The sequence below is a fragment of the Meriones unguiculatus genome, chromosome 3 (genome assembly GCF_030254825.1).
Source record: "Meriones unguiculatus strain TT.TT164.6M chromosome 3, Bangor_MerUng_6.1, whole genome shotgun sequence".
In the NCBI taxonomy this organism is placed as follows: domain Eukaryota; kingdom Metazoa; phylum Chordata; class Mammalia; order Rodentia; family Muridae; genus Meriones; species Meriones unguiculatus.
In genome coordinates, this window is record NC_083351.1 from 5,373,811 (window position 1) to 5,401,626 (window position 27,816).

At 43.5% G+C, this 27,816-nt stretch overlaps 1 protein-coding gene across 7 annotated transcripts in view; it reads right to left on the bottom strand.

Annotated features, from left to right (window-relative positions):
- Window positions 1–27,816, bottom strand: part of Rere (arginine-glutamic acid dipeptide repeats) — a 342,698-nt gene that overhangs the window by 67,333 nt on the left and 247,549 nt on the right. For all 7 annotated transcript variants that reach the window (XM_021648566.2, XM_021648562.2, XM_021648564.2 and 4 more), the window contains one exon: window positions 20,487–20,585. In XM_021648566.2, coding sequence (XP_021504241.1) covers window positions 20,487–20,585 — 99 coding nt within the window. The remainder of the gene's footprint in view (window positions 1–20,486; window positions 20,586–27,816) is intronic.

Below are 27,816 nucleotides of genomic sequence, written 5' to 3' on the forward strand. Positions count from 1 at the left end.
GCAGGAAATGTTTCATCTTTCATCATCTGATGACCAAACCAGTTCATGCTTGGAGCTCCCAGGACAGCCCTCTCTATACTACCAAGCCTACATTCTGCCAGGGCCCCAAGACCCTGATAACCAGATCTGGCGATTCAAATAGGGAATTCAATTCCATACCCTCAAGTTTCCTAGGATTCATTTGTCCAAAGATATCTGTCTCTACCTTTCTTCCTGTCATCCAAATCTGTCTATCCGTCCGTCTATCCATCCATCTACCTATCTGTCTGCCCGTCCATCTGTCTACCTACCTACCTACTTACTCATCCATCCATCCACCCCCCCATCCTTTTGAGACAGGGTTTCTCTATGAAGCCTTGGCTGTCCTAGAACTCACTCTGCGGACCAGGTTGCTCTCGAGCTCAGAGACCCACCTGCCTCTGTCTCCTGAGAGCCGGGATCAGAGGGGTGCACCACCACTGCTGCCAATACCACTGGCTTTCTTTCTTCCTCACTTCACAAGCAGGGGAGAAACAGAGGTAGCTCCTCTCCCATGAGGAAGTCCCTATAGAGCACTGTTCCCAGGGCATATCACGCGAGGGTAACTCCAGGCATCGGGCTAAGTCAGATACGTCCTAATTCTTTGATTTCGATTTCAACAAAATTCAAGTCTTGGGGAAATATGGTCTGCTAGATAACAGAAAACAGAATCCAACAATGGATCATACTTTGGGCGTTATTATGGAAGGAATTCAAGTAACTAAGTGACGATAGCAAACTTTAATTTCCATCTGTTTATTTACATAAGCAAGGTTTCTAGACACATCAACAAATAAATGACAAACAGAAATAAGCAGAATATAATCTCACAATCTAACATTCATCTAAGAGCTAATTTTAAAAAATCCATCATATTAGCCAGGTAGTGGTGGCACATACCTTTAATCCCGGCACCCAGGCGGCAGAGGCAGAGGGATCTCAGAGTTGGAGGCCAGACTGGTTTGCAAAGTGAGTTTCCAGGATAGCTAGGGCTACACAGAGAAAACATCTTGAAGAACATAATACAAACCAAAACAAAACAAACAAAAACATTTCCAATATATGTTCTACAAAAGTATTTTTCAGTAATTTATGTTTTGATCACCTGAGATTGGTAACTATTACAGTGCAATCTGATATCACTAAAGGAAAGGGCTACAAATCTCAATGCATACTGTTGTCTGTAATGGAAGCTTTGGTTTCTTTAAAAACTCAGTTATGTTATATAAATATGTTTTTGTTTTAATCTCAAGTGTGGGATTTTAGTTTGGGCTATAGTTTGTCCACAGCTGATAACTGTCTCCTGTGGGGCATGGTCATTTCCAGCTAGTAACGGCCTGCCTCGTGTGGCAAGGAGAGGGGAGTGGTGGAGAGCTCTGAGGATATAAATATGAGAATCCAGAAAGAGAAAGTGTGGTGTGCGGTGGTAGCATGTGACAAGTGACAGTTTGGAGAGACCAGAGACTGACAACAGTGTGACAGTTTGGAGACAGAAATATTTCAGTGCAACGACATGAAGGAGACTGCTTGCTGCTTCTGCTGTTGATGGAGATTGGTATAGCCTTAAAAGAACCCATGACCCTACACAGCTAGAAGTAAAGGGCTCTGCGGCCCCTCTCCCCACTAACCTCTCTCCTACCTAGGGTTGGGGGTTGGGAGGGAGAGGCTGTAAGGAACCAAATAAAATGGAGCTTAAAAAACAAGCACTATAGTTGTTGCACAGAGGTATGAAAGGACAATTTGACACTCACTTCTCAAGTATATAAAGTCCATCACCTTGGAACATCCTAGGGCAAACATTTAAACATGAGGTAATGGAGGAAAAGGACAAAATGCATTATTTGAGCACCTGGAAAGAGCTCTTTTATTTTTAAAACAACAATAATGGTTTTAAATTAGCATGGAAACTAAAATTCAAAAGATATAGTTAAATGATAAACATTTTATTTTAGAGATAAAAAATTATGTGTATGCATTTTTAGTTTGTATGTATATCTGTGCACCATGTGTCTGATATCTGTGGAGGCAATAAGAGAGCACTGGAACTCGTATAACTGGAGTCATGTGTGGTTGTGAGCCACCATGTAGGTGCTGGGAACCAAACCTAGTTCTCTGCAAGAGCAGCAAGTGTTCTTAACCAGTGAGCCATCTCTCCAGGCCCCAACTTATTTTAAATGCCAACATCTGTATATTGGAAATTACATTCTTGTGATGAAAACAAAAAACAAAGCAAAACAAAACAAAACTCCCAAACTATGCCAGGGTGGTTTGTGATGTGTCTCAGAGAGTAGAGGGTTGTATTGGGTAACCTGGAGGAGGTAGAGACAGGAGGAACAGAGGTTCAAAATCTCCTCGGCTACATAGCATGTTCAGGGCCAGCCTGGGCTGCAGAAGAGACTAAATCAGCATGTCAATTTGAATTTAGGAGGAAGCATGTGGTTTTAGGCAGCATTCTTTTAGATGCCTCACAGGTGACTTTTGTGTTGTTTTCTTATTGAGATAGTCTCTCACTATGTAGACCATGCTGGCCTAAGTCTGGTTTCCTAATGCTCAGATTACCAAAGCAGTGCTAAGATGTCTGGCCCATGGGAGGAGGGGAGCCATTTTTTTTTTTTTTTTTTGAAAGTTTTGTTGTTTCACTTTGTATCAACTGAAGAGGGACACAGAAGTTCTCTGGATAACCAGCACTGTCCATATCAAGCAGACACAGCAGACCCCTGGCTTTGCCTTCCAGAACCAGTGAGGACTGCTGAGCTTGTCCCAGCATCACATCTTCTTTGGTGCTGGCCTCCAGGAAACCTCCCACACTCTGACTTCTCCGTCATTCCTGTTGGGGTTGCTGTGTCTGGCAGAAACCTTTGTACTGAGCCAGTTAATAACTGTCTCTTCAGTGACATTTCCTTTTAGCAGTCTCTGGACACCTGGATGGGGCCTAACTGTTGAATTAATACCTTTCCTTAGAGGGAGGGCCAACACTTTCCTAAAGTAGTCTAAGGCATTGATTCCGCCAGAAAACAGGGCTACTTCACTTGTGCTTTTCATGTTGCAGTGAAAATACTTTTAAAGAAATTGTATCCCTATAGAGGCTGTCTGCATGAGACAGAGGACTATAGGATGTAAACAAAAGAGTGACAAAGGATAAAAAGGGCAAAGTGGGTGGGGAGACAAGTTTCTTACTCTGAAAGAACCACAGACTAAAGAATAACAAGACACCAGTCAAGGGCAGAGGGACCTCACCCCAGCCGCTCCTTGGTTAATTCAGGGGCTGCTCTGAGACCCAAAGCCTGTGCAGCACGCCCCACCCCTACTCCATCCCCCCCCACACACACCCCCAACCCCAGCTGTGCAGAGAGGGCAGGCAGGTGGACACTGCAGCTCATGCAATGAGATCTAATATGCTAAGTGCAGAAAAAAAAACATTGTTTTGTTTTTTTCCCTTCCAGGCTTAAGATGAAAGAAATGTTCCTTTCAGAGAGGAAATGAATCATCCACACATTAAGCTCCTCCATGTCTTTTTTTGTCTTAGGCCTTTCAGCCTTTTGACAAAACATACTATACTGAAGAAGCTTCAAAGAAAACGAAACCATGGTGACAAAGGAAATCCTACAGACTTGAGTCCAGTTTTGAGTTCAGCCACTTTCCTCAGTCCTGTCTCCTTTCCACGGGGAATCATCACCCACAGCCACTGTAAGATTGCCAGCAAAGCTCTTTCCCCAATCTAGTAAGGCATAGTAGAAAAAGCTGACCAGTTATTTCCATCCCCAGTGTTAACGTAATGCCTAACACATAGCAAAGACCTAACCTTTGCTAGGTGAGTAAGCAAACAAACAGTAGGACTACGCCTCAGGATCTAAGGCATTAGTTGTGCCTCCCCATTCCCTAAACCCTGCCTCCTCACAACTTTCACACACCTTTCACCCCACATGTTTAGTGTTTTGCTTAGTTAGGAAGGCCTGAAGCAAACAGGTCATCCTGCAAGCTACATGGTATCTTCTAAGCAACAGCACTGGCTAGGTCTCTGTCAAGGGGACCTAAGCTGATGACCAACTGCACAAATTGCCTTCCTTCCCATCTTTGCTCTTCCAACGCAGTTCAAACCACTCTCACTCCCAGACAGAGACACCACTGTAGCAACCCTAAATGACTACTTGTACCACCACAATTTTGGCTCATACTGTCCTCTAAAAAGGTTCTAATGTCCCCCTGCTCCCCAGCCTCCTCTTCCTCACATTAAGATCCACACAGCATCCCTCAGTGCCTCCTATCAAAGGGCGAAAATTAGTGGGCCCTTTGTTAGTTCAGTCTGTGTTAGCAGTTCTACTCTGTCATCTAGGCAGCTGACACACTGGCCTTGTATTTATTAAGCAGAAGCATCTGTCTCTACCAGAACCACTGTTAAGAACATGGCCCACAGACCTTCTGAGGCTCTGTCTGTGTCCCATTTCTGGTGTTCTCTATTCTAGCCAAAGCAGCCTGTGGAGAACCACACCAAACACAAAAACTAAAGGCCTTTCCTGTTTACTCTTGCACAGTCTAATGTTCATCCCACAAAATCTCTTCCTGATGGTGGCCTCAGCCATCTACCTATCAATCACCTCTGTCCTGATTTCCAAGTTGCCTGCATGGGGACTTTGGATAATAATGGTCTTCTGATAGTTAAATAGGGACCATTGTGGGATAGTACAACTGAGAAAAACACAAGGCTGACCAACCGACAAACAGACTTACTTCTCTAGGAAACCCCATGCTGTAGCTGAGATTAGCTTGACCTTGGCATAGAAAATGACCTACTGCAGAAGTTCTGATGCTTAGCTTCCAGCTCAATCTACACATGCACATTTCCTGACATTTGTTTCATCTCTTCTATGTATTCTAACACAGGAAACCAAGAATTTTTCTCTCCTAAGTCTTGGCCAAAACTGTAAATAAATCCACCCACAGCCTTTCACCACTTACCACCTCTCAGTTCTGCAGTAGGAGCTGCAGACAATAGTACGTCCAGGCCTTGGAACACCCATGCAGATTCTCTGCCCTCTTCCTACTGAGTTCAAGACAAGGACAGCCCCAGTTCTAGCATTCTCCACCTTAAAAAAAGCACTCGGTGTGGGACAGTAGATTCATGCCTATAATCCCAGCACTCAACAGGTGGAGGCAGGAGGATCAGAAGGTCAAGATCATGCCTGGTTACAGAGGTCAGCCTGGGCTGGGGAAGACCCAGCCTTCAAAATAATATACTATTCACTTCCTAACATAATAATATACTATTCACTTCCTAACATAATAGGTTAAACAACATGGAACCAAACCATCCCCCTACCTTCTGGCAGCTCTGTCTCTGAGATGATGGCCACCTTCTGCCTCACTCAGGTCATCTCAGAGATCTCTTCATAAACTGTACTGCTGTTCTGGCAACTTCCTCAGATCCCCGCTCTACAGTTTAACCTCCTCAAGCTGAGTTCTGTCAGCCAAGCCCCCTCGGCAAGCAAACAAGCCCCCCCTTTCCAACAAACTCCATCCATCCGTAATTGGTAGTCAATTTACATCTTCCACAGCCCCTTCCAATGCACTACAAACTCTTCTGCTCTCTCTGGAGGTCAGCACCAGCCTGCTCCATACCTGAGTGCCATGCTGTCTCCTTTTCTTATGGCGTGGCTTCCCTACTGAGGCCATGTGGTGTTCTGGAACATGGCAGAAAGCAAATGCTCCTAGTCATGTGCTCCGTAGCCTGGGAAGGACATGCATGATTATGAGCACTTCTCTATCTGTAAGTGCCATGCCAAATGCTCAGAACTTTCAGCCCCTGGTTCTAAGGTCTCTTGATTACCCATGATGCTTCTCCTACCTTTCCTTTTGCTTCTTCCACAGTATTCTTCTCTGCTGGAGCTGTGCCTGTGCATCCTCAGAATCACCAGGGTGAGGCTCAAGTACAAAAGGTCCTCCAGTGACTCCAGACTGCGACCATGTTTAGACAAAGGTGTGAACTGACATTCTTCAACACCTTTCCCAATTATCATAATTCTTTTCACTCCAGGGATATCCAGGCTCACTGCCCCACAGCATTCTATTAACTGGGTATCTATGCTGCTTGGTGAAATCCTATCTGTTCCACAAGGTTCCCCTCAAATTCCACCTCCTCTACACCACATCTCTCCCCACCTGTTGGCTGTCCAGCATCTCATCTCTGGGCCACTCAAAACGGTGACAGTAACGGCAGAGGCACACAGAAAAGTTTAAACTATGTTGCTGTCATGCATTTATATTCACTGCCGAAGACACCATGAGGATGTCTTGGCGCTGCCACATGGCTAAGCAATTACACGGTTAGTAGTGACTTTGGCTGAAGCCTTAACATTAGTGCTGTGACCCAACCACCACCACTTTTTTTTTTTTTTTAAACAGGGTTTCTCTGTGTAGCCTTGGCTGTCCTGGACTTACTTTGTAGACCAGGTTGGCCTTGAACTCACAGTGATCTGCTTGCTTCTATCTTCCTGAGTGCTGGGCTTACAGGTATGTGCCACCACACCTGGCTTGTTCCCTCCTTTTTAAATAAAGGAATCAATGTTGTTTTTTATTTTTATTTTATTTTTTTAAAGATTTATTTGTTGGGCTGGAGAGATGGCTCAGAGGTTAAGAGCACTGGCTGCTCTTCCAAATGTCGTGAGTTCAATTCTCAGCAACCACATAGTGACTCACAACCATCTATAATCTAGTGACCTCTTCTGGTGTGCAGAACACTGTATACATAGTAAATAAATAAATCTTTTTTTAAAAAAAAAAAAAAAGATTTATTTGTTTAATACATATCCAGCATTCTGCCTGCACATACACCTCAGGCCAGAAGAGGGCCCCAGATCTCATTATAGATGGTTATGAGCTATCATGTGGTTTGCTGGGAATGGAACTCATTAGCTTTGGGAGAGCAGCCAGGGCTCTTAACCACTATCCACCCCGCAATGTTGGTTTATAAACTTGTTTTGGGTCTTTATTCTTTTCTTTTTGGACAGGGTTTTCCGTTGTAGCCTTCGCTATCTGGAACTCAATATATAGACCAGATTGGCCTCAAATTCACAAAGATCTGCCTGCCTCTGCCTCCCAAGCACCTTTTTTAAAAAAAACTTAAAATCAACTGGTTAAAAATTTTTCAGGGGAACAGAAGATCTAACACAGAACTGTGACAGTGACTGTGGATAAAGAATGCTTCACCCAGCAAAACTTTGTATGGTGCAGGTGTGAAGACACAGTAGAATGCACTTCAGTGTAAGGTGAAGAGCAGCAAGCCTGATGCCCAATGCTTTAAGGCAAAGCTAAAGTTAGTTATCCAGAAACAGACAAAAATATCTACAGCTCCAAGCATCCAGCATCTCTTCTGAGAAAATAATCAAGTGTAGAAGTGAAGCCTATGCACAGGCCCAGCCTACTCAGCCTGGAGCTCACCAGTGCCCACTGAGCACAGAGCAGTGCAGAGGAGGTACAGTAAGGCTGAGGCTTGGCCTTCTTGACATGTGGGGGCAGAGGAATTACATAACCTCGTGTGACCATGAGGCAGTAGATGCAAAAGGATCCCTGCAATGTTTGACAGGAACTTAAAAGTGGAGGGAAGATTATTATGCTGCTGCTGACATCAAAGTTCGACCAGACAGACAACTTAGCAATGTCAGGCTGCTCTGGGTTCATAAGTTTGAAGTAACCTCAGAACTGATAAGGAAATTGGGCTGTTTCACAGGGTGATTTGAAAAACAACATTAAGTTCTGTGCTGCTGAAGGCCTGGCAACTTCAAAACCATAGCCTGGACTAAGCAGAAGGATCCTAAAAGTTCAGAGTCCACCCCAGTCTTTCTGTGACATGTGAGCAGCTTTGCCTACCACACCCAGAGTCCAGTTCTCCTGGGCACAGGGACAGGCAGCAGATACTGGTACCTTCCACATATAAAGTCCATTACATTTTAGATTTGTCAGGTGGGTCTAGGCCAGCTGGCTTCCCAAGCCTATGCTTATGACAACCTTGCTAAATTTATTTTCTAAATTCCTCTCTGAAAAATGAATAATGGGGGCTGGAGAGATGGCTCAGAGGTTAAGAGCACTGTCTGATCTTCCAGAGGTCCATGAACTCAAATCACAGCAACCAGCTGGTGGCTCACACCATCTATAGTGCCCTTCTGGCATGCAGGTGTACATGTAGACACAACACTGTACATATAATAAATAAATAAATCTTGAAGGAGGAGGAGGAAAAAGAAGAGGTCTAGCTAGGCTTATGTTTTCTCCCCAAAATAGCAATCTTCTTGCTGGTACCTCCCACCTGACCTCAACACTGGGACTTCTAGGGAGAAAAGCATGACTCATCCACTCATCTTCTCCACAAATCTAAGTTTGCCTTGGATTTACAAAGTGGGACTGTGGCCTTAGAGCAGGGCCTGGGTACTCTGGGAAGTGGCCACAGAGCTGCTTCCCTAAGGCATTCTGTTTACAGAATAGTAGTCTTCCTAGTGTCTTGGGAGCATCATTCCTGAATATTTGATAAAACGGCCCAGGTCATTAATACCCTGTAAATAAACTGGCTGCAGACAAATACCCTGAGTATTAAATATAGGCTGGCATCAGTAGTCTTCTTAGGCCTCAGGCAGGGTGGTACACATTTCAATCATTCTGCTTCATCTTCTTACTTTCCTTTATGGTGCAACTTTTCCTGTCCCTTCCTAATTAGTTCTCTGGTTTAGTTCTATTTATTTGATACTTTTCTAGCCCTCACTGTCAAGATTAACTACACACAATAGCCCTTTAAGGTAAGCACACACTCCGACAGTGATAGAAGGATAAACAGTGATAAACTCCACACTGGAGGTTTGGAATATGTATCACAGTAGGCATCCAAGAGTCGGATGAACAGCAACTCCTAGTCAGCGAGGTCAGGCTAACCTGGGTAACTGCTACCAAGCTCCTCCTTATTCACAGCTTAATACCTTACTAAGTCTGAATGACACTGGCAAAGGGTAAGACCTGTGTATGTGTGTGTGTGTGTGTGTGTGTGTGTGTGTGTGCCCGCGAGTGCACGTGCGTGCGTGTATGTGTGTGTCCAGTGCTGGGAATTGAACTTAGGGCCACACATATGCTGGGCAGGTGTTATGCCACTGACCTATATTCCTAGCACCCACACATACTTTTAGGAACGGCAATACTGTGGGTAAAATTAGGAGGAGGGAGGGGGTTTTTCAAACAAAGATACAAGGGAACAAGGACAGCATATATAGGTGACGCTGTGAAGTTCAAAGAACATGCGCTGACTGGCCTACGGCAGATGACAGCAGCAGAGGAGCCTCGCCCGACAGTCCACGCACTCCGCGGAGGTGATTCTGCAAGAGCTTCTCTTCTATGTGCCTCAGTTAAACATTTTCTGATTATTACTAGCCTTGTTCCAGGTGCTGGGCTAGGTTCTGGGGAAAGAGAGTATTTCACTAAAGTAATTAGACCTCAGAGCTGAGCATGGACTAGGCATGCTGTTCTGGCGCAGTGGGCAGACTTGACACACTATAGGAGCCAAGGACTGGACAACCTCTAGGCATTGCAAGGAGGTGGGGGGGAATGAACAGAGCGCTGCTAAGGGATTCAAATCTGGCCGTTACCCTCCTTGCTGCATTGAGCACTAGTCCTCTGGGTCAGTGGGCATAGCAGAGTGTAGTGGTACAAATTTTTAATCCCACAATGATAGAGGCAGAGGCAAGGAGAAATCTCTGAGTTTGAGGCTAGCCTGGTCCACATAATGAGTTCTAAGCCAGCCAGGGCTACATATTGAAACTGTCGCAAACATACATACAAATACAACAACAAAATTCAGCAGACACAGAAACTAGCCAACTTTGTCAAACAATAAAAAGCCTTTTCCTGAATAGATTCTCAAAGCTAGCACTGGACCCAATGAAGAAAGTTCTTTATTTTTTTTTTATTTTAACCCTTTCTCTTTCCAATAGGTGATAATCCTAAATTGTTCCAACTCTTTACTTCCTGGGTTAAATTTTTCTAGAAAATGTTGTTTGTTTCGTGTTTTTTGTTTGTTTTGAGACAGGTTTTCTTTGTATAGCCTTGGTTGTCCTGGACTTTGTAGAGCAGGCTGGCCTCCAACTCACAGCCTCCCTGACTGCTGGGATTACAGGCGTGTGCACCACCATGCCTAGCTTTAGAAAATGATTAAGAAGAGTAAACGCTACTCCAAGGCAGGGATAGTTCACACCCATTTTCAAGTAGTCTTATGCATGCCTGATTACTCAGGAAAACAGCTCCTTGCACAAATGTGGAATTGAGAGTAAACACTATCCACTCTGGTTATAAAATCAAATGCTACAGACTCCACCCACTAGGCTGGTAGAGTCAGAAGGGGCTGACTCAGAAACCACAGAAACATAGCAGGGAGGGCCAGGGCAGGAGGAAGTAGAACAGCTCACAGGACCACCCATTCATTCAGTAACAGGAATGGAATTCAGAGAAGTAGGCTTGAGTTTCAAGATGCCGCAGCCTGCCTACTTCATTTCTTCCTGGGGCTCTTCTGCTGTATCCCCTCTGGGGCACTATAAGATGAGTGAGCTGGGGGTGTCTGGGTAGGGACTTCCCTATTCTAAGGAAGAGGGGAGGGGAGATTCAGAAGGAAAGGTGTGACTGGGAGAAGAGGAGGTAAGGGCCTATGATCAAGATGTAAATTGAATTAATTAATTAATTTTTTAAAATGAGCTTTCACCTCCAGGCCAAGGACCAGGCCAAGGGACTCAGTCTTTCTTATGTAGTATATGGGCACCCAGACAATCATGCCATTACAGCACAGTGAGCACAGCTTAAAACAACCAAGACCTAGGACTAGACAGCCTTCAGGTACTCCAATAGAGTGCTCCACACTGGACAGGATATCTCAAAAGAATGAGGGGACCATGCATTCTGTTGCTTTGGTCCAGAATGTTCTTCTCCTGTGTATTTGAAAGGCTAGCTCTCAAATACATTTTTTTTTAGGTCTTTACTCAAAAGTGACATTTCAAGGCTACCTTATATAAGGTTTCATGTGCTGCTGTGCATTGCATACTGTTTTCCTATGCTCTTTCTGGTTAGCACTAAGTTAGCATTCACTTGTCACTCTGTGTTAATTACCTTGCTCAGCACAATGCCAACCTCATGGCAGGCATACTGCCTACTCTTCTCTGCTATTGCCTCAGCATATAAAACCATAGCTGCCTGGCTGGATTCCAACCAGTAAGTCCAAATCAGAACCAATAAGCCCTGCACGCCCCCTGGCAATCATGGGGCTCCCCTGACCATTACTACCTCTGTAAGAGAGGGGTACAGGATGGAAGCTAGCTCTGAGTGGGTTCCATTTCCTCAGGACAGAGTTCCTGTTTTCCACCTTTCTTTCTCCCAGCGCTGAATCCCAGTTAGCAGTCTAGAGCGTCTCAGCATGAAAAGAGTAAGGCTCTGATGCTGATATACACATAATGTTCCAACACAAACATTAAAACCAACTCTGTTCTGTTGCTAAGAAACAGAAGGAAAGGGTTTCCATCCTCTTCATTTATAAAATATCCACTTTGTCTAGGGGAAAGCTACATGCAATTTCTTAAGCCCCCTTGTGTCTTGTTCTCATTTTTTAAACGTGCAGAGAGATGACTGAGTGCTATCTCCATTTTTTCTACATGCCCTTGAAAATGAGATGGAAAACATGGTTTCAACAGCCCACTGCCCTAGCATTTATGAATCTTTCAAGCTGAAAACATCCCCATTGTCCCTCTAAAGCAAAAATGAAAAATGCTCAATAAAAAAAAATAATCTTTGATTTAAAATGATTATCCTGAACTACAAAAACAATGCAAGGCATGCTTATATCCACTGTGGGGCTACCCTTTCCCCACCTCAGCTCCAAGGTCCAAACACAAACACACATGCATATACACGTACACAGGGAGCCCTGGATGATAACAAGATGTACTGCTGGCTCTAAAAGAAAATCAGGTAAAAATATAGCTAGGAGATAATGAGTTTTAGAAAACATTAACGGTAACAGAAAATGAAAATGACTGCTGCTTTACAAAGGAAAAAATAGAAAATAAAATCCCACCTCTTTGACCACACTATAACAAGGAGGCTTAAAGCCATGTATGTGAAAGGCAAGGTCACAGCTGAATCTGTAGATTTAACACAGAGGCAACTTGAACTGATATAAGCAGTGAAATAGAATTAAGAAAAAAAAAAAAAACTCCTTTAATGCTTGTTCTATTTCATTTATTCAAGGATTTAAAAAATATTTCTCCTTATAACTTGTTAAGCAGTAGAATCTTTTTACAAACTAGTTGACAGAACTGATTGCCTTCCACCATCTTTCTCTACATACAACCAATTTTTAATTCACTGTCTCATTTCCGAAAAGACTCAACAATAAACTCTATCCACACTATTGACTTCTTTAAATGAGGGTTTGGTTCAAAAGCTGGAGTGTTAATCACAGGAAACACTCCAGTTTTACTGATAGTTGAACTATTAGGCAAATCTTATCTGCACTTAGATTTTCCTTAGTCGACAAGGTCTGAATTGACCTTAGGTCATGAAAAGCACATCCCTGGCTGGGTAGCCAGTGCTGCTCATCTCTCAGCAGTAAGCATCCATAGCACCCATCTTTCTTCCTTTCCTACTCTTATAGCTAAGAGCTTAGCTGCTCATTAGAAACCCAGTCAACTTAAAGCTGGTGGAGTAGTGCTGCCTGTAAAACCACACAGGACTTCAGAATCTGAGGCAAGAGGACTGCCATTCTAGATCGGTCTGAGAGAAATAGCGTGACTATGTCCAAAACAAAACACAATAGAAAACAACAAACAAACAAACAAAAAACAGGAGGAAAGAAACAGCACTTATTTAATTTAAAACTGGATGAACAGTAGTCATTGGAAAAAAACCTACACGGTTCCTTTTACGATCCTTAAACAGATAGCATGTAATGCCGTAAACAAGACACACCTCTGTTTTAGATACTGCATTTTCCATATGAAGAAAAGTATTTTTCAGCTTAAAATTTTGGTCTGGATGAATGGCTCAGCAGTCAAGAACATGTCTTCTTCTTTCAGGGAACCAGGTTTCAGTTCCCAGCACCCACACAGTGGCTCACAACTGAGTAACTCCAGCTCCACGGGGATCAGATGCTTCTGCCCTCTTCTGATACCTGTCCTCATGTGCACATACCCATACACACCTATATAATTTTTTTTTTCTAATCAGCTGGGCATGGTGGTGCTTGCTTGTATTTAATCTCAGCACTCGGGCACTCAGGAGACAGAGGAAGGGAGGATCTCTGTGAGTTCCAGGCCAGCCAGAGCTACGTAGTAAGACCCTGTCTCAAAAAAATAAAACAAAAATCCTGTAGTCAGAATTTCAAGTCAGGCTTCATTCATCATGCATGCTTGAAATCCCATATTCAGAAGACTGAGGCAAGAAGACTGCTTAGTTTAGAGTCAATGGGGTTCCACAGCATGAACCAATCCCAAAAAACTAAACAAAAACTGAGAATTCCAGTACTATATGGCTCAATTTACATGCACTCAACTCTAAGCATATAATTTAAACTTCAATGTTATAAAACATGTATTTACACAAACAAAGATTCACTAGGCAGGTTTTTGTTACAGGATATTTGATTTCATTGTGAACCCCAAAATTGTGAAGTATAACACCCTGTTTCTTTGGTGCCATCGAGCCCTATCACACACCTTTAATCCAAGAACTTTCTGTTTATTGTAAACAAGTGATTATGTGTGGTTCACCTAGTCCTAGCACACACCTTTAATCCAAGAGCTTTCCGTACACAGGACTTAATAAATTTAACCCTAGGCCAAGAGGCGGAGCAAGAAACCAGCTGACAGGGATGAAAGATTAGGAGGGACTCTGAGTTGAGGGGTACTTCAGACAGCTTGAACAAGAAGAAAGGGCATTTGGCTCAAGCTCTGGCTTTAGCTTAGGCTTCAGGTCCTCAGCAACCTGGCTTTTGGGGCTTTGGGCTATCAAGCCTTCGGCCTTGGGTTTTTGGCCTTTTCCTCCTGATCTGTCAGTTGAGCTAGTGAGCCTTTTGGGTTTTTTCCATCCAGACCTGAGCAGAGAAGGAAGGTCAGCTGGGTGCTTTTTCTGCCTCTCCGAGGTAGCTGCTTTTTATCCCAGCATCTGGCTCCTGAGTCTTTATTGAGAAAAACAGAACAACTGGGGCTTTCCTTCGTTTAAACAACAGATTTTAATCATGTTCTAACCATAGGAAAATGGCATATATTTAAAATAATAAAATAGGCTCATCTTAAGTGACATATAGGATGCCCATAACCATTTTTATTCAGATCAGTATGTAAAAATCACCAGCTCAGAAAACTGTACCTCTCCTAAAATAAGTACCACACACTAAGCCTTCCCCATGTTGTGGATGTAAGATCTTAACACCAAACACCACGACTATGGGATACGACCTCAGTGCAGGCTAACTTGAGGTGGTGGGAGCCTCTTCCTCTGCAGTAGGCTGTCCCCTCCTCTGCCTTCACCTCCACAGACCCCAGTTGTTATTGGACCTTAACGTTGATTCTGCTTGTGAATCACATTTTTTTTTCCCTGCTGCCACACAAATAGTAGATAAAATTCAGTGTATTTTTGTCCCATTAAACAGCTCTGTTTTCTGGCACATCCCAATGCCTGGCTGGAAAGAATGAACAATGAAAACAATGTTTTCTCAAGCAAACACTGCAAAGGGGCATAACAAAGGCATCTGAAGATGCTACTGAGGAGGGCCCCATGGTGTTTGGACTCTGTAATTAGGTTAGTCCCTCGGCCGTCTACACTGCTCACTGGATTACAAACACTCGGAAAAGTACTTTGTTGTAGCACATTAATTTTGAAAGGAAGTTATAAAGGTATATCTATGATAACCTGAGTTTTAAACAAATAAACAAACAAAAGAGTTAGATGTTTTCAAGCTTATGAACTTGTGAATGAATCCACAAACAGGACCAATGTGTTTGTCACCACTGTGGGTTTGGCTAAAAATTTCAGAGCTCAATTGTATCAAGGTTTTTCACCTCAATGGATTACAACAAAACTGATATAAAATATTTAATGGGATGCCTATTTCACAATAAAATCAACAGTTACCCAAGATGAGATGGAACCACCCTGCTGTAATATGGTAAACAACAAAAGCTTCACTGTGAGTGACAGCTTTTTGGTGAAAGACAACAACTCAACATGAAAACAAAACCAAACCAAACACAAATGTAGCCAACAGGACAGGAAGTAAACAGTGAGTGCACAGCTTGGTGGTGCACCCAATCTTATAACCTTGCAAGTCAGGCCAAACTCCACAAGGGAAGTGCAGGCCTAGAATTTTAACAAGAATTCAGTTAGCATCCCAGTATTTCCATAACCAATGGCTGGCTGAATGTTAATTACAAGCACAGCAGCAAGCAGCAATGGAATCCCAGCACAATAAGCAACAGCACAGCCGCAGGAGGCCACCAGAGGCTTGCACAAATAGACAGACAGAATTAGTAACTACCAAAGCAAGGAAGGGTGACTTCATCTGCTCCAAGTGGGTTATATTTAAATGTATTTATCGTGTTTAATTAAAAACCCAAAAACACAGGATTTGTGTTTTTATTTTAACATACTGATTTGTCTTTAATACCTTCTTTTTCTCTTCATAATTTCTACCAGTTTGGATGACTTCTTGAAAAGAAATAATGCTTTTAGCAGAATGTATGTGAAATTGGTTAACCACCAATTTAACCCTCACAGACAGCGTCCAACCCTTTACTCTTGCCCACCCTGTAGTGTATGGTAAGAATCATAAGTTTTCTAAGCACGCTTTCCAAAAAACGCTTCTCTGCTCTTGACCCAGCCCATGTCACCTGAGATAAGGCCTCAGCTTATCATCTGTGAAGGTTATCGACTGCTCTATGAAGGCAGAATTTGTTTGTACTAATATTCCCGGATTTGGCAAAAACTAGTTGTGGTGGCTAGTTTTATTTTTTGGATTTCAGGGTTTCTCTGTGTAGCCCTGGCCGTCCTGGAACTCACTTTATAGACCAGGCTGGCCTCAAACTCAGAGATCAACCTGCATCTGCCTCTTAAGTGTTAGGATTAAACATATACACTACCACTCCCAGCTGTGCTGGCTACTTTTACTTCACCTTGACCAAACTAGAGTGATCAGAGAGGAGAGAGCCTTCATTGAAAAGAGGCCTCCATAAAAATTGGGCTGCAGGCAATGTTCTTAATTAGTGATTGCTGGGGGAGGGCCCAGCCCATTGTGGGTGAGTCACTCCTAGGCTAGTGGTCCTGGGTTCTGTGATGGCTGAGCAAACCATAAGGAGCAAGCCAGTGAGCAGCACACCTCTGTGGTCTGTGCATCAGCTCCTGCCTCTAGATTCCTGCCCTGTTTTGAGTTCCTGCTTGGACTTCCTTCAGTGATGAGCAGTGATGTAAAAGTGTGGGCAAAATAAATCCTTTCCTCCCCAGGTTGCTTTGGTCACAGTGTTGTATCACAGTAATAGTATTCCTAACTACAACTCTAGGATGAGTTTGATTTTAGAACAATTGGATTTACATTGTTCACTGCAACTTAATTTCACTTAGAACATCATCTCCACAAACCAGGAGAGGGACTGCTACATGAGATGAAGGCTTCCTACGGTCTCCAGAAGGAGTGGCTGCTTGCTATGATACTGCTGCTGACAAATATGATAAATAATAACCCGAATGCTTTTCTTCAAAAGTCAAAATCCACCCACAAACCAACCCAAGACAGGGCTGCACTACCCCTGAGTATCCTGGAACTCTCCTGGCAGACCAGCTTGGTCTCAAACACAGAGAGATCCACCTACATCTACTTCCCAGATGCTGGGAGGTGGACCACTAGGCCTTGCTCCAAAAGTCTAAAATTTAGGGTCAACTTTGGGAAGCATGTAAAAGTTCTTATATCAGTTCATAAATATCAACCGTTACAAGTTTTATAATGCTGGACTCAAGATGATCTTAATTACTCAAGATGATCTTAATCTTGTATGCGGTGTACAATCTTTGCAAACAACAATGTACAACTTCCTCACCGGGAGACTTTACCCAGTAAGTCCTCACCTTTAATAAGTGTATGAAGTAGAAAGGCGATCAGTCATAAGTAGAGGTGGAGCGGCTGGAGAGATGGCTGATGGTGAGGGACCTGCTGTTCCTGCAGAGTAGTCAGCATTAGTAGCTCACTGCCTGTGACTCTAGCTCCTAGGCAATCTGAGGTCTCTAGCCTCCAAGAGATTGCTTGTGTTTAATTGTTATCTAAAAATAAAAACTTTTTAAAAAAGAGGAAAACAGGGTTTATCATCCTAGCACCTGAAGGGTAAAGGCAAGTGGATTAGAAGATCAAGGTCATTCTCAGGAATTTGAGAGCCTAGTAATACACAAGACCTGAATCAATAAAACAAAAATAAAAACAAACAAAAAAGAGGAGAAAATAGAAGGTACAGATCATAGAAGGGAACAATGGCTGCAAAGCAGGCAGAGGACGGAGCTCAGCTTTAAGGTCCATTTAGGGTATACACCCGCAGCTCTCAACCTTCCTAGTGACCCTTTAATACAGTTCCTCATGTTGTCATGAACCCAACTGTACAATTATTTTGTTGCTACTTCATAAGTATAATTTTGCTACTGTTATGAATCATAATGTAAATATGATATGCAGGATATCTGATATGTGACCCCTAAAGGGTCTCCACCAACAAGATAAGAAAGCACTGGTCTAACACTGAGAGGGACAGGAGCTGAATTCTTCCGGGAGCATGTGCTTGCCAACGTGAGAAAGTACAGGGTACCTTTCTGGCCCAGCAGGGGAAGGCTCACCTCAGCACTCACAACCATTTTGTGGAGGTCACTTAGGTATGTCAGATACGGAGTGTTATGATCAAATTAACACGCAAAGTAAAAATAACAAAAATGTTCCAAGTATATAGAACAGCATGCAGGAAAAACAGGGAGGTAGAGGCTTCTCCATCTCTCTCAGCTGGGACACATTCATGTGGCTGCTCTCTGTGAGTCCCAGGTGAGATAAGGTGGTGAACCCAACAGCAGGTGCTCTACAACCAGAGGCAGGCTAAGGGAAAGAGACATTTTGCTGTTGCCACTGTTCAGCTATTCAAAGATTTGATCTCAGTGCCTCAGAAGCTTCCTTCCACCTATCAATCATCTCATCACTTCTTCTCGTTCACTGTCCAGGTTTGAGGTTTCAGAAAGCAAAGCTTAGCTTTCACAACACGGGAACCATTTGATCCCTGAGCTTCGCAAGGGCTGAGTGACTGCCAAAACATTTCTCAAACAAGAAGCAAACATGATAAAAATAAGCCCAAACCAACATGTGCTTAACAGTTAAGGATCATTATCCCACATTCAGAATGTTCACCATCTTGGAACCCATTTTGTTTTTCAAAATGAAGCTGGATTCTTTCTGATGCCCAAGGCTCCTCATCCCCCACCTTTCTGGCTCAAGATCCCAGAGCAGCCAAGGCAGCATGAGAAGTACTGCAGGAAAAGGAAACCAGCTTTCTTTCAGGCAGAAGAGAGAACTCTGTGTTATGTCCTCTAACAATTCCAGAGGGAATGAAAGGTCATGAGAGAAAGCAGAGGGGAGTCAGGGCTGAAGCAGTGGGAGGTGGAACAGTAAGGGAGCATAGGGTGGAGGCAAGAACTGGAGGAGGTAGGAGAAGGTGCAGGAATCCCCAAAAGACAGGGTGACAGGAGTGAGGAGATGTGCTCAAAAGATCAGGAATGAAGAGAGGCAGCTTGCACTGGCAGGATGCCCTGGGACAGGTCAAGATAGAGGGACATCTCAGAGGAGTTTATACTGTGGCTCCATCCTTTCCTCTCCTGTTATCTTCCTCTGAAAAGGCTTTTGAAGAACTGAAAATCTTATCAAGCAGAAGGCCATCTCCTAAAAAACAGGCTTATGGTGAAAGAGTGTCAGCCTGACCTCTCAAAATAACTCAATTTCTTGTTTTTGTTTGTTTCTTTTTGCCTTAGCTGTCACCTGAACATGAGATCCCTGTGGCTCTGCTTTGCTTATGCATGGGCCTCACCCTGAAAAAGCCCACTAACTCAGAAAATTTATTTGTGGAACCAATGACAACATCTAACCACAGTTCAGCATGCTGCACTTATACTGCCTTTGGGAACCACGTTCTCCCTTCGCCCCCTCTTCACTGTGTCCCAGCCACAACCCTCCCTATTTCTTGTACATACCATTCAGAGTTTTCACCAAAGTCCCTAGAATTTTTTTTTCTCCCTGAAGTCCTTCAAAAAGGCTCCCCTTCTCACTCCAGAAAGATCCTCCTATCCCAGTTATTTAAGGCAGTGCCCTGCCCAACTGTTCCCATCTTTAGCCTACTGTTTCCTGGGCACATCCTACCACTCATACCGAGTTACCATGGTTTCCCTCTTAGGACTCTAAGGAATACCATGTTGTCAACATTGCTCCCAGTACAGGACCTGGCACACAGTAGGCCTGCAATGAATACTATTGCGTGAATTAAAGTGAGCAGTGTCAAAAAGGCACTTTTAAATACTTTTACTTATCATGCTTTAGAACAGAATTGAGGAACTTTCCACCAACTCTGTATATTTCAACTGCAGTCTACCTCAAGGGCAAAGGTCAAGCAGTCACTGTCACAGTGCAAAGTCACAGGAAAAACCTTTCAAAAGTCACTAGCCGGGATACAGCTTCATGAGGTCTGTGGGATGGGAATTGCAAGGTTGTTCATCTGTGTGTGGGCACCTTTCCCTTCCCATGTCCTTTAGTGTTCAATCAAGTCTATGCTTCCTGCTTTGGAGCAACTGCTTTTAGTGGCTTGAATTCAAGTCACCAACACTATTCCAGGTTCTGGTTTTGGCGTGGTTGGGTCTTAAAATAGGGAAATATCACACACTAACCCCAAACAAACTCAAACTCACAGCAGCCTTGTTTAGGAGTAACTGTTAAACCCAAAGAAATCGTTCCCACCTCCTATGAATCCTAATGCTACTAAAATCAAACCAAGTCTTTCTTACAGCTCCTCCTTGGATGTGCAATACATTACAGGCACCTCTCACAGACAGCACAGAAGGACACAGGGGTCCCGTTCTGTTCTATTTCCTTGAGACAGGGTTTCTCGCTGAATTTAGAGGGAGGCTGGCAGGCAGCAAGTGCCCACAATCCTCCTGTCTCTGCTCCCTACAACTTTAGGTGCACATACAATCACACTTAGCTTAAAAAAGAAAAAAAGAGAGAGAGAAATATACTAGGGATCTGAACTCAGGTCCTCACACTTGTATAGCAAGGACTCTTTTACTGGCAGTCTGTCTTCTGAATAAGTGCCTTTCCCTGGGAAATAGAGAGGTTACATATGAAGAGAACCATCCCAAAGGCCCAGAACACAAAGCACAGACAGGTTGATGCTCACCACTTCGTCCTCTGTCCAGCACTTCTCGATCAGCTTGGGCACAGGCTTCTTTACCAGGCGCTGCAGGGCTTTGCCAGCATCGTAACTGCTTTCATGTAGCTGAGACGACAATGACCTTAGTTAATTAACTGTACCACATTGACATGGAAGCAAATCAATAATTACCTTTATATTCTCTCTCAATCTCTCTCTCTCTCTCTCTCTCTCTCTCTCTCTCTCTCTCTCTCTCTCTCCACACACACACACGCACACATACACTCTTTTTAGAGGAGCCAGGGAAGGACAATATTTTGTGGTAAGGGATGGTCAGATGACTAGTGCCCTCCCAACCTAACCCTTACCCTTGTGTTGTCTTTGATACAGGTATTGAAGCTTTGGGGGGCACCTATAGGGACACAAGTCTGTTTTGGTTCCCATCTACCCTGAGGTGAATGGCCTCCTCCTTCATACTCTCTACTACATAACATGTTGCTCAACTACAAGCACAAAGCAAATTGGTCAAGCAACCACACAACCGAAGTCAGGGCAAAATAAACAACCTTCTATCTTTCCAATACGATGTAGCTCAGGTAATTGTTACAGTAACAGAACGCTGATTTGCATAGGGAAGGAGACAAGTAAAACACAATATTCTGACAATAAGAACAGCATTAATGTATGGCAGTGGTTTTGTACGTCTTTAATCCCAACACTCTGGAGGCAGAGGTAGGCTGGCCTCTGCCTCCCAAGTGCTAGGACTAAGGGTGTGTACCACTAAGCCTGGGTCTTATTCTATTCTTTTGTGTTGTTTCCAGACAATGTCTCACTATGTAGCCCAGGCTGGTCTTGAACTCATTCAGCCTCCCAAGTGCTTTATTATAGTTCTGAGCTACTGTGACCAGCTGTTCTGGTTACATTCTTCCCAAAGCAGCCCAAGGATATAGATTCTTTTCTAGTCTTTTTAGAGAAGTAATTTACTAGAAATCATTAAAAGGATCCAAAACACAGACTTTCAAAGACACACTTCTGCGATGGCAGCTCTAAATGAAGAAGACGGCCCTTCGGAGCAGGCTCCTTTCCTACCGAAGCTCGTACCACAGTTTCCCAGCAGCAGGCTGTGCTGCACCCCACTCAGTACTCCTGTCCTCCAAAAGCACTTTGTCCACCTTTCCTTCCAGATGATGATGGGAGCCACTGGGCAGAAGGATGAACACCTTCAAACCACAATACTCTCTCTCTAAAACCCTGGCGGAAACCTTTCTTCCCACCATAAGCCCTCTCACACACGTGCTTCTGTGTGAGCCCAATGTCACCCAGGCTGCACCTCAAGATGACCCTGAAACATGCTTACTCTATTAAGTGAAAGAAAAAAAACCTTCAACTACTGTTCCTTGGTGAACTCCATCCATGCTGAAACCTCAGTTTACCTACACTTATTAAGCTATTATTATCCAGTCTCTGTAGCCTGCCTTCTTTCAGATGTACAAAAGAGTAAAATAGAGTCAGATGTTCATACTCTGCTTAAAACAAGTAGGCATTTGCCAAGTTCTCTAATATAATAAGGACTTTTAATGATATAACATGAAATAAAACTGAACAGAAGGAAAATTTATATGCCTATTCAATTTAAAAAGCACATATTTCAGTGATAATTTAAAATAAAATCAAGATGATCAAATTGAAACTTCTAATAAAAAGCTCAGGGGGAAAATTAATAACATTTTTATAAGCAGCCACTCTAGTGGATGGATAATGATGAGGCAGCATGGGAAACTATGGACCATGGAGCTGGTCTGCTTGCATTAAATTCCCACCATTTATGAGCAAATAACTTGCTGGGCTGCTAAACTCCAGCTTCGGTAAGAGTCTATCTCAAAAATTATGGTGGGGAGGTGCTAGGAGATCATACTGCTCTTCCAGAGGCCTGACTCAGGGTCCAGCACTCATCCTGGGTGGTTCACAACTGCCTGTAACTCCAGCTCCAGAGGATCCAATGTCTCAATCTCTGTGGGAACCTACAGTCACGTGAACATAGACATATACACATAATTATAAGTATAAAATTAAAATATATTTTAATTTTATATATATACACCCCAGCCATAATTCGCCCTTCTTCCAATCCTAGCTCCCCCATCTTCCCTTTCACCCAGATCCCTTCCATTTCATCTTCAGAAAAGATCAGACCTCTAAGAGAAGACAGTCAAACAGGACAAATAAAGATACAATAAAAGAAGGTGAAAGCCCTCATACAGAGACCAGACAAGGTAACCTTATAAGAGGAAAAGAGTTCTTACGGTATTTGTAAAGTCCTGTCACTATTCCATGAAAATGTACTAGGACTAATACAACCTATCCAATCCAATCTTAAATATATTTAAAAAAGAAAAGAAGATAGTGTTAAGGAAGACACGTGATGTCAACTTTTGGTTTACGCACGCATGCGCATGCACGCACGCACACACACACACACACACACACACACACACACACACGGGGCTGGAAAGGGAAAGTCACAAAGAGACAAAAAGAAGAAGCACTCTCAGGCCAGTTTTGTTTTGTTTTGTTTTCTTAGATAGGGTCTCACTGTATCAGCCAGGTTTACCTCAAATTCACAGAGATCTACCTGCCTCTGCCTTCTGAGTACCGGGACCAAAAACTAAAGGCATGTAGCACCAGGCTTAAGATTGGTGAGGTAATAAACAAAAAGACACAGGATACTACAGTTTGTGAAGTTTGGTGAAAACTCCTAGTAGTACAGTACATGGGAACTTTTTTAAACATTAAATTTTATGTATCTGGGATCAGGAAATTACTCCTAAGAACATACAGCCTGGTCTAGAAGCAAACTGAAATAAAATATCAGCCTGCCTGCCTCTGGGTGAACTAGAGAGAGCTTTAAGTTACAGCTGAAGAAGTATGAGTGGCTACTGCTTTATCAGAGAATACACTGCTGCCTGCACAAGACCCACAGCCGACTTCTGGTGGGGTATTGAATGGACGAAGCGGCATCACTCCCACCATCACACCTGTGCATACGAGCCTCCGTGTGGACATGCTTAAGATCACAGTGTCTCCTGAAGCAACCAGGACGGTAGCCTGACCCCCTTTGCTCATGGGTTTCTACTCTCAACAAGCAACTGGCCTATCGCCAGCCTCTTAACATATTCCTATTCCTGGCCTCTCCCCGATGAGCTCAAGCAATACGCAGGGACCACCACCCATCCTTTCCAAAACAAACATACAACTGGGAAGAAACAAGTGTGAGATTACCTGCCAGAATGACAGAATCTTTCTAGAGTGAGTAAAGCTGGCCTAGCACTATGGTGTATCCAAATGTGACAAAAGCTGGCACAAAAGCTAGGACAAATGGCTGTTTTGCATGCCCTCTTCCGAGGGAACCACAGGGAATCTTGCTAGAGGGACACTGCCTTCTTTTATCATAATCACCACCTTTTAACCACCTTAAAAAATTTATACACACACACTCACATCATAAAGCACACTAAAATAACTTGTCAGATGCCACACACAGTGGCACATGCCTATAATCCCAGCACTTCGAAGGCGGAGGCAGGTGGATCTCTATGAGTTGGAGGCCAGCCTGGTCCCCAGAATGAGTACATGACAGCCAAGGCTGCACAGAAAAACCTTGTCTTGAAAAAACAAAAACAGACAAACAAAAACATTTATTTCAACTACATGTATGTGTATCTCTGCACATGCGTCTGTGTGTGCATGCACATAAGTACAGGTAGTTGTGGAATCCAGGTCCCTTGGAGCAGGAGTTACAGGTGATTGAAAGATGCCTGACATGGATGCTGAGAGTCAGACTTGAGCCTTCTGCAGAGCAGTATATGCTCTTAACTGCTAAGCCATCTCTGCCACTGAAGGCAGAGTGGGTGATGGTTTCAGATCTTTAAAAAGCACCATGCAGAATAGCAGTGGTGCATACCTTTAATCCCAGCACTTGGGAGGCAGAGGCACATGGATCTTTGAGCTTGAGGTCTGCCTGGTCTACAGAGAGAGAGTTCCCCGGCTACACACAGAAGCCCTGTCTCGAGGAAAAAAAACAAAAACAAACAAACAAACAAACAAAAACCGGGGTGGGGTGGGAAGAAAGAAAAGAAAAAGAAACACTACCGTCCCCTTATCCATAGAAGAAAGCTTCCAAGACTCTCAGTGGATGCCTGAAATGGATGGTGGCACCTATATAAAACAAGTGTTTCCCTAAATATTCACGTGAATGATAAAATTTATCTTAACTAGAATAGTTATAACAATATAGCATAAAAAGTTTGCATGACATCTATGACTTGTTTATTTCTGGAATTTTTCATATAATTAAGTCATTTTTATTATTTATATATATATATCAATACAATTTACATGTTAAATAACACCAAAACCAGAATGATTTCATTTTAAAACTGTATTTATTTTTGTGTGTATGACTGTTTGCTGGAATGGAGGCCAGAAGAGAATGTTGAATTTCCTGGAACTGCACCATATGGGTGCTGATAACCCGTCCTCTGCAAGAGCAGCAGATGCTTGCTTAACTGGTAAGCATCTTCCCAGCCCTGTGTCATACAGTTTTGGTTTGGAGCCATTTTGCTTTGTTCTGTTTTGAGACAAGGTTTCTATGTGTAGCCTTGGCTGCCCTGGAACTCACTCTGTAGACCAGGCTGGCCTTGAACTCATAAAGACCCACCTTTGCCTCCCTAGTGCTGGGATTAAAGGTGTGTGCCACCACAGCCCAACAGTGATACAGCTTTAAACAGAAGAAAACTTTATGTTATGGACACCTCCTACCCTCATCCTAACAAATCTGGCAAAAGATGAATCACTTTTCCTGGTGGCCTGTGACATCTAAATTCTAGTGGTCAACAGAGTTCCAGAGAGAGCCCAACTTTCACTGTTACTGCCTTGAAATAGTGTCTGCTTTAGTCTCAGCACTCAGAAGGCAGAGGTGGATCTCTGTAAGTTTGATACCAGCCTGGTCTATAGGGTAGGTCCAGGATAGCTAGGACTATATAGAGATACCCTGCTTCCAATTGGGGAAAAAAAGGGGGGGGGGGGATGGATTGGGGTAGGGGGTGATAGTTAGGGCTAAGCTTGATAATATACCTGGGAGGGAGAGGCAAGCGTATCTCTGAGTTTGAGGCCAGCCAGGGCTATACAGTGAGACCTGTCTAGGACAGGGCTCCACATAGATAGCTCACAGCTCATTATGTATCTAAGGAGGGCTGGAAACTCCACAGCCTCCTGTTTGCCTGGACTAGAGTACCACCATGTTCAAACACTTACAGTTCTGGATTGCAATTAACTCAAACAGTAGAAAGAAAGATTGGGGGCTGGAGGGAGAGCATGTAACTGTAATCATGTTTCACCAAAGACACATTTTTAATATTCTACAAGTACCTATGGTCTACACAGTTCCATAACAGGTTAGGCTATTTCTGGAGCATGTTAGGGAAGGCCTGGATACAGGACCTCCTCATGCCTTTAACTGTGGACCCATTTTGTGCTCACCTATGTTAGGCCCTCTGGAATGGACAAAGTATGAACGACAGAACAACAGATAACGGACACAGGGAATGTATGTACAGTGTACAGAGAAGCAGTGCCGCAGAGGGCAGATTCGCACCCACTCAGATGCCAGGCTACTACTGAGCAGCTGGATTCTACCCGCTCTACTTGACCCACCATGAACAAGTAGGCCAATTGAAGGAGGATCTAAAATGGACATTTCCACACATTCCTCATGCCAGTGAAATTTGGTAAATTTAACCAAAATACTAGCTACCTTATTTCATTCTCTAAAATGGCTGTTAAAATTGTTTTCCTTTATCAAAGTATATATTCAAAGACTTAAGGCCTATGAATTTCAGTCTTTGTTGTTTTATTTTTAATTTTTAACATTCACTCATGTATGAGTACGGGGAGAGGGAGGAGGGACTGGGGAAGGAGACAAGGAGGGAAAGGAGCACGTGTGCTATGGCAGGCTTGTCGAGGCCGGAGGACGGCTTGCAGGAGCTGGTTCAGTCTACGTGCGGGCTCGGGGCCAAGTGCTCACGCTTGATAACAAGACCTTACCTAAATGGCTCACTGTCTAGGTTTCAAATGTTTTAAAGTTAACATATTGCTCCTTTTTATAATTATTTTATTCATGTCTGTGTGTTTGTGCATTTATGCCATGTGAGAGAAGGTTCTTGGAGAGGCCTAGTGACAATATGGCCACATGATACGGCTGCTAGGAAAAAAATTCTGGTCTTAGGCAAAAGCAGCAACTTCTCTTGACTGCTAAGCCATTTCTCCTGCCTCCAGGTTTCCAATTTTGAAACACCTGGTCAGGATGACTGAGCTACAGCTGTTCAGTGACGACATTCACTGCAGGCCTCTAACTATTACTGACGTGAAAGATCCCCAAAGAAAGCTGGGGAAAGAAGCAGTACCGACACAGTACCGAGAAAGCGAGTGGGAAAACCCTCACTTTGTAGTCACGGTAAGTCAATCAACGCAGGACAACTGGTAATTAAACCCTACTGTTCATTTTTGTAGCCAAGCTGGACAGATAAGATCTGGGATTAAATGCAATTTTCACGGAAAGCACGGAGAACTGTATATTTTGGAACTACTGAAAAAAAAAACACTCTGTAAAAGTAGAATCATGACTCGATTTCTTGATCTTTGAAAGCAAGTGAGGAGCGAGGCATTAAGACTGCCTGCCATCCAGCCCACTAAACCAGGGTGTCATTCAGGGAAACCACATCCAAACTCACAGGGGGTATCCTAGGAGGGGTCAACATGACTTTTTGGTTGTTTTGTTTTAGTATTGTTTGTCTTCAGCCAAAGAACTAGGACTTAAAAATGAAAATCTGCTAACAAAGGGGAAATCCTTCATGAATCTACCAATTTGTTTGTTTGTTTAATTTTTAAATTTTATTTTATTATGTATACAATGCTCTGCCTGAATGCCAGAAGAGGGCACCAGATCTCACTATACATGGTGGTGAGCCACCATGTGGTTGCTGGGAATTGAGCTCAGGACCTCTGCAAGAGCAAGCAGTGCTCTAAACCTCTGAGCCATCTCTCCAGTCCCCGAATCTACAAGTTTTACCGGCTCCATCACAATTTGCTCTTTCTAGCCGAGCATCCTGTGTCCCCTGCCTTGCACCACACAGGCTTGGCCACAACACGTCCTTTCCTCCATCTTTGGCACCACTTTGTCGAAGAGCACACACAAACCTCTTCCGGGATCTAGCCCCACCCCATCTCCTGCTCAGCAAAGCAGAGTGCACTGGAGAAGCAGGATGTTTGGGGACCACAGACTAATCTACAAAGAACTAGC